At 25.1% G+C, this 15,066-nt stretch overlaps 2 protein-coding genes across 2 annotated transcripts in view; one reads left to right on the top strand and one right to left on the bottom strand.

Annotated features, from left to right (window-relative positions):
• Positions 1-2,968: 2,968 nt before the first annotated feature.
• On the top strand, positions 2,969-5,324 carry LOAG_07397 (hypothetical protein; the record flags this gene model as incomplete). The annotated part of the gene is made up of 5 exons (XM_020447418.1): positions 2,969-3,058; positions 3,511-3,645; positions 3,943-4,037; positions 4,642-4,863; positions 5,201-5,324. The coding sequence occupies 5 exons, from the start codon at positions 2,969-2,971 to the stop codon at positions 5,322-5,324; spliced, it is 666 nt and encodes a 221-aa protein (XP_020302347.1).
• Positions 5,325-8,134: 2,810 nt separating this feature from the next.
• LOAG_18416 (processed neurogenic locus Notch protein) overlaps positions 8,135-15,066 on the bottom strand; it is a gene marked incomplete at both ends in the record, with an annotated part of 7,550 nt that continues 618 nt past the window's right edge. The window contains 15 exons of the mRNA XM_020451075.1: positions 8,135-8,260; positions 8,527-8,630; positions 8,829-8,947; positions 9,413-9,530; positions 9,679-9,756; positions 10,144-10,281; positions 10,741-10,851; positions 11,206-11,316; positions 12,169-12,276; positions 12,405-12,518; positions 12,662-12,963; positions 13,209-13,356; positions 13,597-13,733; positions 14,259-14,520; positions 14,806-15,024. Coding sequence (XP_020305173.1) covers positions 8,135-8,260; positions 8,527-8,630; positions 8,829-8,947; positions 9,413-9,530; positions 9,679-9,756; positions 10,144-10,281; positions 10,741-10,851; positions 11,206-11,316; positions 12,169-12,276; positions 12,405-12,518; positions 12,662-12,963; positions 13,209-13,356; positions 13,597-13,733; positions 14,259-14,520; positions 14,806-15,024 — 2,195 coding nt within the window. The remainder of the gene's footprint in view (positions 8,261-8,526; positions 8,631-8,828; positions 8,948-9,412; positions 9,531-9,678; positions 9,757-10,143; positions 10,282-10,740; positions 10,852-11,205; positions 11,317-12,168; positions 12,277-12,404; positions 12,519-12,661; positions 12,964-13,208; positions 13,357-13,596; positions 13,734-14,258; positions 14,521-14,805; positions 15,025-15,066) is intronic.

The raw sequence follows: 15,066 nt of genomic DNA, 5'->3' as shown, positions 1-15,066 counted from the left end.
GTTAGTTTGGGTATGGTTGGAGTCTCGCGAATCGGAATTCGCGACAATTACAAGCCACCGAATGTAATCAATACCAAAGGATATTGAAAAATGATCAGGGTGAATGGAAGTATGAAAATTGCTTAGATCATGGACTAGCTTAGTTCATGAACTAGGGCATTGCTTAGGATACATGGATTAGGATATTTCTCTTTCGGGTTGGAAAATTTTGCTCCAAAAAACCACTTAGGAAATTCAAAAGACACATTTTTCTTGAACAATCATTTTGGCAATAACAGGAAACAGTTTTGAGCGAACTGATAATAATGATAAAGGACTGGTAATTATGATAAGTAATGATAGCAGTATAGTAAATGATACAAACAAAATGATAGCTACAAATTAAAAGAAAACTATTTACCTACTTGTTATTTTCCTTACTTCAGTAAAATCAATAACATCAAATACTATTACTCTAATCAGTGGTCTAATCAGTGTCATCTTAAACCATCCGGAAAAGCTGATATCATTTGCAAATTGCATTTATTGTTATCAATTTTATGTAAAAGTAATATCAATTAATTCATTCACATTAACAGCATTAATTAGCAAACAAATTATAATAGCTCTTTTTTTTTCATTTTACGGGATTTAGTTTTGCGTAATAATCTGGTTGTGCGACCGGAATCAGGAAAACAAAACGATAATGTCATAAAAATTTTTACCAAAATATCCTCTTTCTTTCCTTCTAGTTGTATTTCTATTTGAATGCATATACTAATTAATGAATGTTTCCCTTACACTTATCAATTAGCTAATTTTATTACAAAGATAAAATTAAAATGTCAATGATCAATTACCAGTGATGATAATACTGATAAGAAATAGTATGATTATGATAAGAGATAAGAGAGTATTGTTTTGTTTTCGTCATAATAATTGCTTTTATTATATAGTTTGATAATATTTTTCAACTTTTGGGTAACTGAAAGATGATAGGAGAAAATTCCGGTTTTTGTTTGGCAAAGAATGAAAATGAAATAAAAGTTGAAAAATAAGTGAGAGAGGATGGTAATTTGAAAATGTAATGAGGTAAAGAGTTGAAATGAAATGAATTTTTCGAAATTACCTACCACCATCCATTTCAACTTTTTTTTTTTTTTGATCTTCAATTTGATTATTTTAAGTATGTTTTCACGTTTTTTCCAAATTTGCTTTTTTTTTGAATTTTTTATTTCCCAATTTTTGCTATAAATTTATGATTTATCTTACAATTTACATCTTTTTTTGTCGATTTCGAAATTTTTCATCTAAAAAAACAAAAAAAAAAAATGTTACATTTTAATGAGATAGGAAATGACGAAGAAGAGTTCGTTGATTTTTGCATTTGAACATTTACAAGATTTACTAATTAATTATTTGCATATTGTTCAATTAGAAATATAAATGTAGAAGTAAATCATTGAGTTATTAATTATCCTACTGATTATTAATTAGTTAAACTAGTTTAGAACAACTACTATTTATGCAATCTTTAATTTAAAAATATAAAAGTAACAACACAATTTAAGTAGAATGTATAATAAATTAGAAATGTAATCAAGTTATTAATTATCCTGTTAATTATTTGGTTACACTAGTCTGAACAACTACTATTTATGCATTGTTTAATTTAAAAATATAAAAGTAGCAATACAATTTAAAGAGAAATATAATAAATTAGAAATATAATTAAGTTATTAATTATCCTGTTAATTATCAATTAGTTATACTAGTTTGAACAACTACTATTTATTCATTGTTTGATTTAAAAATATAAAAGTAACAATGCAATTTAAATAGAAATATAATCAAGTTATTAATTATCCTGTTAATTATTAATTAGTTACACTAGTTTGAACAACTACTATTTATGCATTGTTTAACTTAAAAATACAAAAGTAGCAATACAATTTAAACAAAAATATAATAAATTAGAAATATGATCAATTTATTAATTATTTTATTATAATTATTACTACTTCGAATTAGTCCTGCAAAATTGTAATGTATTTATTATAAGAAGTAGTGATAGTAATTTATAGGAACAAAAAAGATCATTGTTGCCTCAATTCAAATAAGCTCTGATAACTTCTGATTTAATTTGAATATCATTTAATAAGTCATTTGAAATCCTTCCTTCAAATGTTCCAAATAGGAGGAAAAGATACTTTTTAGAGAGTGACATTTGCTTATAGTGTGACACACAAGAAAAAGTAAAAGAAGGAGGTCAAAAGTCAAGTTAGTTAGAGACAAAATAGTTAGACAAGTTAATTGTACCATATCTTTTCTCAGTTTTGTTGACATATCAACAATTTACTATCTGTTCGAATGGTTATCAGTCGTTTAATTCTTTTAAATAACTCATAAATCAATTTCATCTAAAAGAATGGAGGAAAAATAGGCGAAGACTTTTAATCATTTCCTAATTGATAAGGACTAACTGTGATAGAAAAACAGAAGAAGAAAGTGCTTTAAATCATTTCCTAATTGATAAGGATTAACTGATAAGGATTTTGAAGAGACCTTGAAATTGCCTTTGTCTCCATAACTTTTACAACTTTAATATCATTTAACCTTGAATTCTAATTCCAATATTTATAATTAAAAGGTAAAATTTCATAATCTTACAATCTATCACATAAATTAAGATAATATATTGATATTTAATATTTGATAATATTAAGAAAATAGATACATGAATAATTTAAGTTATACCAATAATTACTGAGAAATCTTGGTGAAATGTAATTATTTTTAAGAAATTTTTGTTATTAACACAATAAATATAATACCGTTATTTCTATTTTTGCGGTTTTTTGATGCGATAAATACCGTATAATTGTATGCTTAAAATAAAATTACAGTATTTAGGTGCATTACTCAGAAAGTTCTCAAAAAGAAAAAAGGAAAAATAAAAAACAAAAAATAAAAAATTGAATTAAATCGAATGTTCTTCTCATTCTATTCTGATATTTCCATTTTATTCCTATTATATTGTATACTAATACAAATTGATCGAATTAACTTTTTACGCGCTGTAAGTTTTTCTTTTCTTTTTTTTTACGTATTATTAACTTTTAATTACTTTAATTTAAAATATTTATTCATCTATAAATTACTTGACAAAAAATAATCTTACCAACAATTATAATTGCTGAAAAATCATTTATCAAAAAAAAAAAAATAAGTAAATAATTTTTTGGCAACTATTTGATAAAACTTTTTAGTAATTATAAAATTTAAACAATAATGAAAGATTATAAATGAAAAAAAAAAGCAAAATTTATTTCCAAAATTATCACATCAATATAAATTGAAAGAAAATAATGAACAAATAAATATAACTTTTAAATTAGTCAAAGATTAAGAAAGATTCAAAGAGTTTATTTATTCGAGATATTTGAGAATAACTCGGGTGAATAATTCATTTCTATTTCTTTTTTTTTTCCCCATCGAATAAATTACAAATTTTGGTTTTTTTTTTCACAGGAAAATACACAATTGATACAAACAAATGAGACAATTAGGGAATGCTGGTGTGAGGAAGAAAATATTTGCATAAAAGAACTTGAATTAAAATTACAAAAATGTGTCGATAAATGTTGGAAACAAGATGCTATTAAGGTAATCATTGGTTTATTATTTTACCTTTTATTTTAACATTATCTTAATTTTATGTTTGATAAATATTTGTGGTAAAATATTTTCAAAGAATCTGAAAAGGTAAGAAGTATTATTTTCTAATGAGAAAATATCTTACCTTAGATGATAATTAGAAAGAGTATCATTCAGGTATTATTATTACATTTCTTTTAAAGTAGCCTTTTCATGCAATCCATTTAAATTGTTAAAAAATGGAATAGAGTTTTTTTTTCAACATTAATCATTAAATAAATGAATTAATTAATTAATTTTATTCAGATAACAACAAGACCTGATGACTTACGACAATGTTTTGTTCAGCAAAAGCCAATTGCTGATCGTTTGGTTACATGCATTAAATCGAATATCAAATGGTTTGTTTTAATTTTTTTTTTTTTTTAAATAACCTTTAATATTACACTATCTCAGTTGAATTGTTAAATCAAATTAAAATTTATCAAGATTGGTAAATTGAAATAGTGCGATTTTTAAATTGAAAATTGAAATTGAAATTGAAATAATATGATTTTTTTTTAATTGAAATTGGAACTAAAATTGAAATAAGATGATTTTTCCTTTTTTCTTTTGAGTTATTAGCTAATTTAAGACAAATAATTATCCTCTGCTATAATAAAAACTGAGAATTATTGTTGTTTAGGGATATGAAAATATAACTCAAAGGAATGAATTACCGCAACCTAAAATTGAAAACATATAACGGAATTCATTTCTGTAATTCCGTATTTAAACAGGAATGCGATCTTATTTCATTTCATGGCTGATATAAGAAATTAGCTTTTTATTTCATATGGAATTAATTTATCATATGGAACGATTTGATTTACCTAAAAAGAATAAATGAGAATGATAGGGAATAATGATATCAGAAATGGAAGTTAATCATATTATTCATATCATTAAGTTAAACATTGACGCCAATAATTTCATATTTAACCGATAGCAATTCCGGATTTTCAGTTGTGCTGACTCAAAATACGGGCCACAAATACCGAAACAGGATATCAGGAAAATTATTAATTTAACAGGTGAAAAATTGGAAGAAGCAAAGAATAAAATTATACAAAATCCTACACTTCAATCAATCCAGAATGTGTTAGATGTTGTATTGGAAATCGGAAAATGTGTCAAAGATTGTTTTATGGAAGGCGATGGTCTTGAAGAATGTTTTGAGAGATATACGTTAGTTTATTATCGTCTACAACCTGATACGGTTTGTTATACCGGAAAATGTTAATGTTTCCGATTCAAACTTCTCTCGTAAGTTAAATTTGAAACAAGAACTGCATTATTACAGTTCCATCACTTCACCAATCTCATTTATTATTTTCCGGTTCAAATATTCCTCGTATCATTAATCAGAAAATGATGGAACTACATCATTGCAGTTCTATCATTTCACCATCTAATTTATTGTGAAGCCTGATTACGGTTTATTCTGTCGGAAAATGTTAATATTTCCGGTTCAAATCTTTATCATATATTAACCAGAAACAAGAACTATACGATATCGTTGTAGATGTCAACCATGTATACATGTCAATCAAATGCATGGTACAGCTCGACGATGTATTAGGCATATAGGATGGCGAAGAGCTGCTAAAGAATTATGCAACTGTACAATAAAAGCTGGTGTCAGGTAAAGTATATTAGGCCAAAAAGGCCTTACTTGGCTACTACTTGACTATATGTATGAATCTGGATAAGAAGAGCTTATGTTCTAAATTCTTTGCATCATCTATTTTGTAATATTGTAAAATTATCATAGAGCAATAGTAAAGAATCTAAATATTTCGGCTTCTTCTAGATATTTCCAGAATTCTGGCTTCTAGGCCAAACTTTATCAACAATCTATCCAGCCTAATATGCTAAATTTCTAGAGAACAACAATTTTTCATTAATAAATAATTCTTTTTAGTACTATTTCTTAATGATACTTTTATAACAATATCTTGCTAATTATATCTTCTTGAACTCTTTCCCACCTTTTAATTACTTTTAATATTTTCAGTAACTTGGCCATAAAAACATATCTAGTATAATTTTACTCCATATTCATTTTTTTAATCTTGGCCATCTTATATTTTAATGTATAATTTTATTTTCAGTGGATTAAGGAATATTTGTCCAGTATTCAATTTGCCACCAGCGATGTAAATGTTTGATCATTCTTAAAGTTTAATTTACTGCAAAATGATGTGATAAGAAATATCGACAGATTATGTTCAAAATCAAATTTCTATTAGTTTCATCCATACATTATCACTATTATCATTATGGCAGTTATCAGTGGAATAACAATTATCATTGTTAGGCTATAATTGCTATTTAATGAATTTCTGAAATGGAAATGTTTACATTTCAAAAAAGTCTTCAAATTTTGTGCGGCCCATTTCTTTTTAAAATTTCAAAAATTGAAATTACCTCTACTTATCTTTTATTTTATCACTAATCCATCTGTACATATCATATAGATCGAACGTTTATAAAATGTGATATTTTACCGCCATCAATCTATTCTCATTTCTTTATAATGTCATCATCAAAAGTTTCTTTCTTTTTTTTAAATTATAATAAATTTTACATTTCGATTTGTCGACTATGGAACTTTTTCATTGAAATAATTACTGATGACATGATGTTTAGCCATTACATTTGGACAATTACACGATACGTGAATATTTGTAGATGACAGATGGCGCAGATGTCATGATTTTTCTGAATCGGATCATTTCTGTCGTATTTTAAGGTAATTGCTAATATGCAAATAAGTAATCAATACTTCTATAGTAATATGCTACTTTGATTAACATTCATTAACAATTTACTCATTAAATAAAAATAAACAGAATGGTTGTTATGTTCATATTTCAAAGAAATGATTAAAGAGAATGAAATATAAAATTGCTTTATTCATTCTATTGCATACTTATTGTTGTATTTGTTATTAAGAAGGTCAAGGAACTTGACCCTTGAGAAGGTTAAGTCATATTCATGTTTATTATTAAGGTCATAATAACTACTAAAAGCAAGGATAAGGAAATAAACCAATACTATGACAATAACCTATAATAACCTACAATAAGCTAATGCTATGATAGTTTCGCAATTTTAGAATGAATCGCTTTAGAAAAAAGAAAAATTACGTGCTATATAGTTCGGCGTGTTATAAGAAGCATGCAATTAGCATAATTATCACCAATGTGATAATGTCACATTTTGATGTCAAATCTATGGCATTTTCTAAAGGAAGCTATTGAAAACGATGAAAATGAATAGGTTTAATTGAAGGGAAAGAATAAAGTGATTACAGAATGAGGAGAACAAAAATTGTTCAGTTATTCAACCCTGTCAAATGATCTGTAACTTTGTGACCTTTGAAAAAGTAAAATAATATGAGCTATTTGAAAATGATAGGTTAAAGATGAAATCAAAGATTTAACATAAATTACTTTTCACATATAATTAAATATCACAATTAATTAATAATATCACAATTATCTTAGATAATATCATAATTAATTAACAATATCACAATTATCTCAGATAATATCACGATTAATTAATAATATCACAATTATCTTAGATAATATTATAATTAATTAATAATATCACAATTATCTTAGATAATATCACAATTATTTTTGCTAATCAGCAAGCTAACATTGTTCAATGGATGAGAAAAAAAAAGAAAAAAACAATTTCCATTCATTTGAAATATATCGATAGCAAAATAATTGGTGCAATTTTCTTAGTAATTAATACAATACTAATTAGTTAATTAATTAAATTAACTATACCATTGTTGAAATTTGTTGGTAAAATTTGCAAATTATGATAGTATTTTTTGTTGCTTATTAAATTCTTGAAATGATCGATTTGAAGAAATTAATGCTTACAATTTGAAGAAATCTGAAGAAGTAATTTTGGGCGGTAAAAATCGAATAGTTTGATCATCATTACATAACATTTACCGCTTCATATTCTTCCTAAATTTAAGCCTAAAAAAGTTTTACGCCTAAAAATTGCTTATAAAAAGCATAATTTCAATTGTCAACAAATATATGCTATATTTGTGCTAAAAAAAAAAAAATACTACATGCTATGATAGCATTTCAAACTAATCTATTAATAAATTAAAAAAATAAAAATGAAAAATTTAAGATAAAATAAGTTATTTTGCTAATTACAGTAACAATTATGAAAATATATTAAAGCATTAATGATTAGCATACTGCACATGTAATGAATGCATTGATAAGTGTTATTATCATTCATGATATTGAAATAATTTTGAATTATAGATGACAAATGTCATAGATGATAATAGGCATATGATAGAATAAATGGTTTAAGATCATTAATATATCGAAATATATTCAAATATTTCAAATTAAATTCGATGAATTTTGAATTTTAATTGCAAAAAATTGAGATGAGATGTTAATTGTAATTACAAATATTCAATATCAATAATTTTATCATATCGTTTACTAACACTTCGATTTCTTCCATCCATATCTTTCTTTGTTAAACTTTGTATCAATCTTTTATCATTTCTTGAGAATGTTCGATGTAACTAAAAATTAAATGAACAAAAAAAAAAAGAAAATTAAATGACAAAATTAAATAATCCCTTTTTGAACAATTTCAATATCATTGTAATAACTTCCAATTTTATATTCATCAAGAATTTTTAAAATTTTGCATAATACATGAATAAGATTGAATTTTTCCGCTATATGACAAATTCCTAATTTATTTGCTACTTTTAATTTTTTCTAAATTTATTCATAATTTTAAAATTGCTAACAAATTTTTTACCAAATTTTTATAGTTCATTACCTCTAGCGGTAAATTATTTGCGGTATATGATAAAATCGAACGATACATTGGTGTAAATTGTATACTATTTGAATGTATTTCACCTTCTTCTATCATTATTTGACCTAAAATTAATCATGTTAAAGCGCAAATAGTTAAGCGCAAATAGAACTTCAGCCACATATATTGGCAATATTTTGTTGTATCATTGATGCATAAAGTATCAGAATAGAGTTTTTAATTAGTAAATTTAGCTATGTCAAAAAATATGTCACAGAAGTATTAATTATCAGTATCATAGAAAAAAAAAAAAAATTTCCTACCAAGATTACTTGTTGTAATAAGTGCCACCAGAGGTTTACCACCTGGATTTGAACCAACTGTAAGGAAACCATAATGTATATGTTGATCAGTTGTATCATTTTTGTTTATTGCAATTGATCTGAATATTTTGAAATAATTAAAAAAATTTTTTTAGAATAATTTAAAGGAATTATAATTGAAGAAATTGATTGATATAATTTAAATCAATGATTATTTGATGAAATTGATCGATTTGAATTGAAAATATCATAAAATATGAAATTACCGTTTAATGCATGGATTGAATTCGTATAAATGAATAGCATTGAAAAGTAGTAAATGATTCTTGTTTAAAGAGTTTATATCATTTTTGATTGAAATTTGTCGCATACCTTACTAATATACCTAAATTTGTGTAGTTAAATGAAATTAAACTAAACTACCAGGGAATGTTACCTGAAACACAAGTTGAATGTGATTAGACACTAAGCTACAAGGGAAAGTTACCTGAAATGTAAATTGAATGTGATTAGAGACTGACTAAAACTACCAGGAAGGTTACGTGGAACGTTAGACGTAGATGATTATTCTTATGTCAACATACGTGAAATTGATACTCGGCTTGCCAAATACTAATACATCAGCAACTGTAATTGCAAGAATTTCCGTATAGGATATTCCTTCGAAATCTGTCACATAATCTACAGTACGTGAACGTGTACCTAAATAAATGAACAAATTAATTAGCTACTACATTCAGCTATTATTTCTAAAATAATCATTTATTTGTACAATTTGAAATTATGATGACAATAGCGCCAATATTATAATGATCAATTTAAGTCTCGACATTTTAACCTAATCACTTACCATTTACTTCAGCTTTCCATATACCTATCATCCAAGCTAGTGGAAGTAAAATTGGTGCAAGTGGTTTTGTTGTTTTTACTGAAATTTAATTTTTGGATAAAATAAAAGAATTAGCAAATAAAATTTAAATAATTAAAGAAATTAATTCATTGAATTTATTGCATAAATATTTAAATTACAAATAATAAATATATTTTGATTGCATCATTTCTTCTTGCTTTTTCTTTTTTCAAAATTATACAAAAAAAAATTATACAAAAAAGAAAAAAAAACAAATAATAATACATTTTGATTGTATCACTTCTTATCTTATCTTTTTTTTTTCAAAATTATACAAAAAAAATTATTTCAAAAAAATTATTTTATTAAAATTATATTTTTACAATTTTTTAGAAAAAGAATTAGCGCAATTGACTAATTGCTAATATATATAATATACAAATGAATTGTTATTTGAAAATAGACCAGTATCATTTGAATAAGTGCATTGCCCGCAGGATACCGCGCAATTGACATCAAAAAATCGTGTATGAGCGCGCATTTGTTCACATTGACCTTGTTGTTTCCATTGATTGCAACTACCATAAATATCTTGACAAGGCCCTTAATTAGTCATTATCAATAAAGGAAAGAAAAAGGAAAAAAAACAAGATTTATGATTTGATTACTATTGCAATACTTATCCATATAGATAAATATGATAAGACAAATGCGCTTAAATAAAATTTATTTAATTACTATTGCAATATTTATCATTATAGTTAAATATGATAGTCTTATCATGATAGTCTTATCTAAATATGATAGTCTTATCAAATGCGCTTCAATAAAATTCATTTAATTACTATTGCATTACTTATTATTATAGTTAAATATGATAAGACAAATGCGCTTCAATAAAATTTATTTGATTATTATTGCAATACTTATCCATATAGATAAATATGATAAGACAAATGCGCTTCAACAAAATTTATTTGATTACTATTGCAATATTCATCCTTATCGATCGAGAATATGATAAGACAAATGCGCCTAAATAAAATTTTTATTAAAACCAACGATCACAATCTTTTCCCATCCATCCTGGCCGACAAATACATGAATAATCATTCCATTTATCAATACATTTTGCATCATTTTTACAACGTCGAAAATTGCATTCATTTATTTCTGCAATTAACTTAAACAAATTTCAATTTTTAAAATAGATTATAATAAAGTTATATTATTAGATTGCGGCTTATTCATCAATTTGAGTCATCCCTTTTTACTTAAACGAAATAAGATAACGCTGAAATTTGCGCCTCATCAATTTGAACTGTCTATCATCAGTTGCTGAAATGAATCATTTCTTATACTTAAACTAAATGAGGTACAGGTACAGGTGACAAATTCATTTTATTTCATCAATAGAAGTAATCAAAAAATTCTATCGAATACAGATTAGTATAATTAAATTATATGAATATATATTTGAAAATTTTGTATGAGATTAATTTTTTTTTTTTAAAATAATAAAATTACCACGTTCACAGTATCTACCAGAAGCACCTGGTGGACATTTACAACCTAATTCACCGTTACTTTTTTCTACACATGTACCATTTCTTCGGCATAAATTAGGATCACATTTTCCTGCAATTGTTGCTCACGGCCTTTTTCACATAGATTATTTGAAATAATTGAAATTTATCAATTTTAATGAAAAAAAAAATGTCATTTTTTTTAGTATGAAAATTGTTCTGTCGTATTTTTTGTATGACAAATGCGCACAGATGAGAAAATGATAATGGAAAAATTATGCAAATTATTTTCTAAAATTATTTAAAAAAATGTTATGATAATTTGAAAATGTATTAATTTCAGTCATTTTCATTTGAAACAAAAAATTGTCACATTTTTTTTTCCCGGAAAATCATGAATGAAGAATTGAACATTTTTTCAACCTTACAATATAGCATAGTCGTAAAAATTTTTTTTTTTCAAACTTCAATGACTTATTAAAGAAAATTCTATCATCTTGTTAAGTGTGATAAGCTTATGCTATGTCTGAATAAACTTGATTGCAACAAAAAAAAAAAAGAGCAGCTGTAAAAACGAGAAATCAAGAAAATATTCCGGAAATCAAGAAAATATTTCCGAAATCCGAAATGATGTAATATTATTGATTCAGCAATTTAAACTTGTCAACTTCAAAATCGTTTCTTTTCTTTTTTTTTTTCTAAATTTCAAACATTCTATGTTTCTGAATGAAGATGACAATTTTTATTGCTTAAATAAATGCTCATACATAGAAAAAAAAAAAAAATCTGCATATAAGTCCGGTATTCCTTCTCATTTTTTTTTCCGGATGAAATTCCTACTAATAACTGAATAATTAATTCATTTGTTGTCTTGATAATATTACATTTTAAATGAGTAAATCTTTGAAATTTAAATTAATATCAAAATAAATTAAATAAATATTATGAAATTACAAAAACGCACGTGTACAGAATTTACCAGCATAATCTGTCCAACAAATGCATTGATATGAATCCTTCAAGTTGACACATTTTCCTGATACGCAACTATGCCCGATACAGTAATCTTTTGCTAAAGTTAATGTAAAAGAAGTTAAAAAGTTTTTTTTTTTCAAATTTGCTCAAATGATTTGATCTTTTTCATTGTAAAATATTTGAATTGACTATTAAATAAATGAAATGAATTGGATAAATTCATACTTTGACATAATGGTCCAATCCATCCTTCTTTGCAGAAACATGCAAAGCCTAATTTGGCGCTATTGTCCAAACGACATCGTCCACCATTTTCGCATGGATTTTCGATGCATTTATCTAAGAAATTTTTCAAATTAATACTTATCCTTAACAAAAAAAAAAAAATTAAGCAATATCTACATAAATTTCCAAATATCATACATACTTCATTCATTAATCTAAAAAAAAAAACGATCAAATAAATGGAAATGTAAATTTACCTGATCGTATCACTGATGTCATCTTCAATTTTGTTTTGGTTAATTCGTTATTATTCAAATTTCCCATAAGAATTTTTGGGAAACGACCTTCATAAACATGTTCAATTTCATTCAATTTTCCGGTTTGTAATTGCCATGATGCAGTGGTATGGATTAATGATAATCCTGTTGTTGTGGAACTTTCAAATTCTAATAATGGAGCAGTAAATGGTATAGTAGTTGATGATTGTTTCTCGTTTACTTCTTCCTCAACTTCATTTTCATGACGATAAGCCAAATCTCGTAATGTTTCCGGAACGGGTCTTAAAAAAAAACAAAAAAAAATACTAAATTTCAATCAAAATTTCAAAGTAAGATTTGAAATTAGAAAAAGGATGAAGAAATTTGGAAATTTGAAATGTTCCAGAAAATTTTTTTCATAATTTTAGGATAGTAATGTTATTTTCAAAAAAAAAAAAAAATTAAGAAATAATAAATTTTAATTTTGATAAAAAAAAATAAAAATTAACACTTTCTCTTTATATCACTCATCCCAGGCAGTTTTCACCTTTGTAACGTATGCTTTTCATGGATCGTATATTGAGTAGCATTGGATTTCCTATCAATAGCTGTGAAATTTTCAATATTTTCCGCAGTTGAAACAAGTCGTTTGTAAAGATTACTCGACAATTGTTCAGTATGTTTTTGTTTTTTAGCTATAAAAAAAAAATTAGCAATAAAATTTGTAAAAGAAAATTAGCAATTAATTAATATTATTTATGAAAAAAAAGATGAAAAGATTAATAATTTTACTTAATTTGAGCCAAAAAAAAACGATTAAAATTTAAAATAAAATTATTAAATTTAATTGGAAATTGAATGCATAAAAAGAGAAAAATTAAAATTTAAAATAAAATTATCAAATTTAATTGGAAATTGAATGCATAAAAAGAAACCAGAAAGTTTTACAGCTACTCCTCTTTCATCATTGATATGATTAAGATGTTTTTCTTTCCAAGTGATAGGAATAATAAAGCCATTTTCTGGTCGCCATCTCTCCCAATAAATTTCATCTTCTTCAGCAATTGTTAACCTAGCAGTATTTCTTTTTTTTTTTTTCATGATATTTTTGAAATGAAAATTTAAATTAAAAATCAGGTAAAATCATGCTTTTCATAATTTTATCCTGTTAAAATACTTAATTCAGGTCAATTTTAAATTACACATATTTTTTTCAAATTTAAAAAATGAATAGAATGCAAGTTGTTAAATTTCTATACGAAATGCAAAGTTTGAAAGGTTATTTGTAATTCTTGTCACATGAACTATTATTAAAAATGATCCTAACTAAAATTAATTTTTTAAATATTCTTCTTATTCATTAGAAAAATTCTCATTTTAAATATTTATCTTATTCATTTGCGCACATTCAAATAGTACCGTAATATTTGCTATTATCAATAAATTAATTATCTAATCGGTATATTTCTTACGAATACAAACTTAATTAAGAAAAAAAAAAACTTTAAATTTAGAATCTTTAGAATCTTTATTTGTATCTTGTTATGGTTGCAAAAAAAAAAAAAAGAAAAAAAGGAATGCAAAAAAAAAAATTTACATGAATTGTACAGCGCCAATATCTTTATCAGTAGTCCATTCTAATTGTACGATAAATTTTTGCGAATCATCAGTATGTGTTATTGAATCTTGCCAACTTGGACCATGTGGATCACAATCCTGAATTCGAATTCCAAATGTTTGCCAATTTTCATTTTCAATGAAACGACCACCTTTCAATGAACCAATTAAGAATCCATTTTCATTCGCTAATCGTCCTTGCAATAATAGACCACGAAAATGCACAAAGCCAATTAGACGAACTACAATATATAGAAATAATAATTTTTTTTTTGATTAATTCCACGAGATATTGCATTTATTTTACAAATTAATACGTTTGATCTTTGAACTAAAATACGACTGTTTCCTTTTTTTTTTGACCTTTAAATTAAATGCAACTAATTTTTGATCTTTGAACTAAATGCAATTGACTTTTGATCTTTGAACTAAATGCAATTGACTTTTGATCTTTGAACTAAATGCAATTAACTTTTGATCTTTGAATTAAATGTATTTAATAAATAGCAAAATTTCTATATACTTACTGGTATAAATCTTTCCTGGTTCATAATATCGTGTTTCATATCCTTTAGCATCCAAAAAGCGAAATTCAAAAGGTGGCATTGTTTCCTGCGGTTTACCATGTACAATACGATTCATCCGCATTGAATGACGCATCATACAATGAAAACCGCTGAATTCAGTAAGAGCTGCTTGAATGGAAGTCCAAAGACCTGTGATGACTAGAATGAATAGCATTGTACCTTAAAATTAGACCAAAAATTTAGAAATATACCAGGAGAAAA

This window comes from Loa loa (assembly GCF_000183805.2).
Source record: "Loa loa unplaced genomic scaffold supercont3.301, whole genome shotgun sequence".
In the NCBI taxonomy this organism is placed as follows: Eukaryota; Metazoa; Nematoda; class Chromadorea; order Rhabditida; family Onchocercidae; genus Loa; species Loa loa.
The sequence above is the reverse complement of the archived record's forward strand: the minus strand, read 5'-3'. Positions and strand labels throughout refer to the sequence as shown.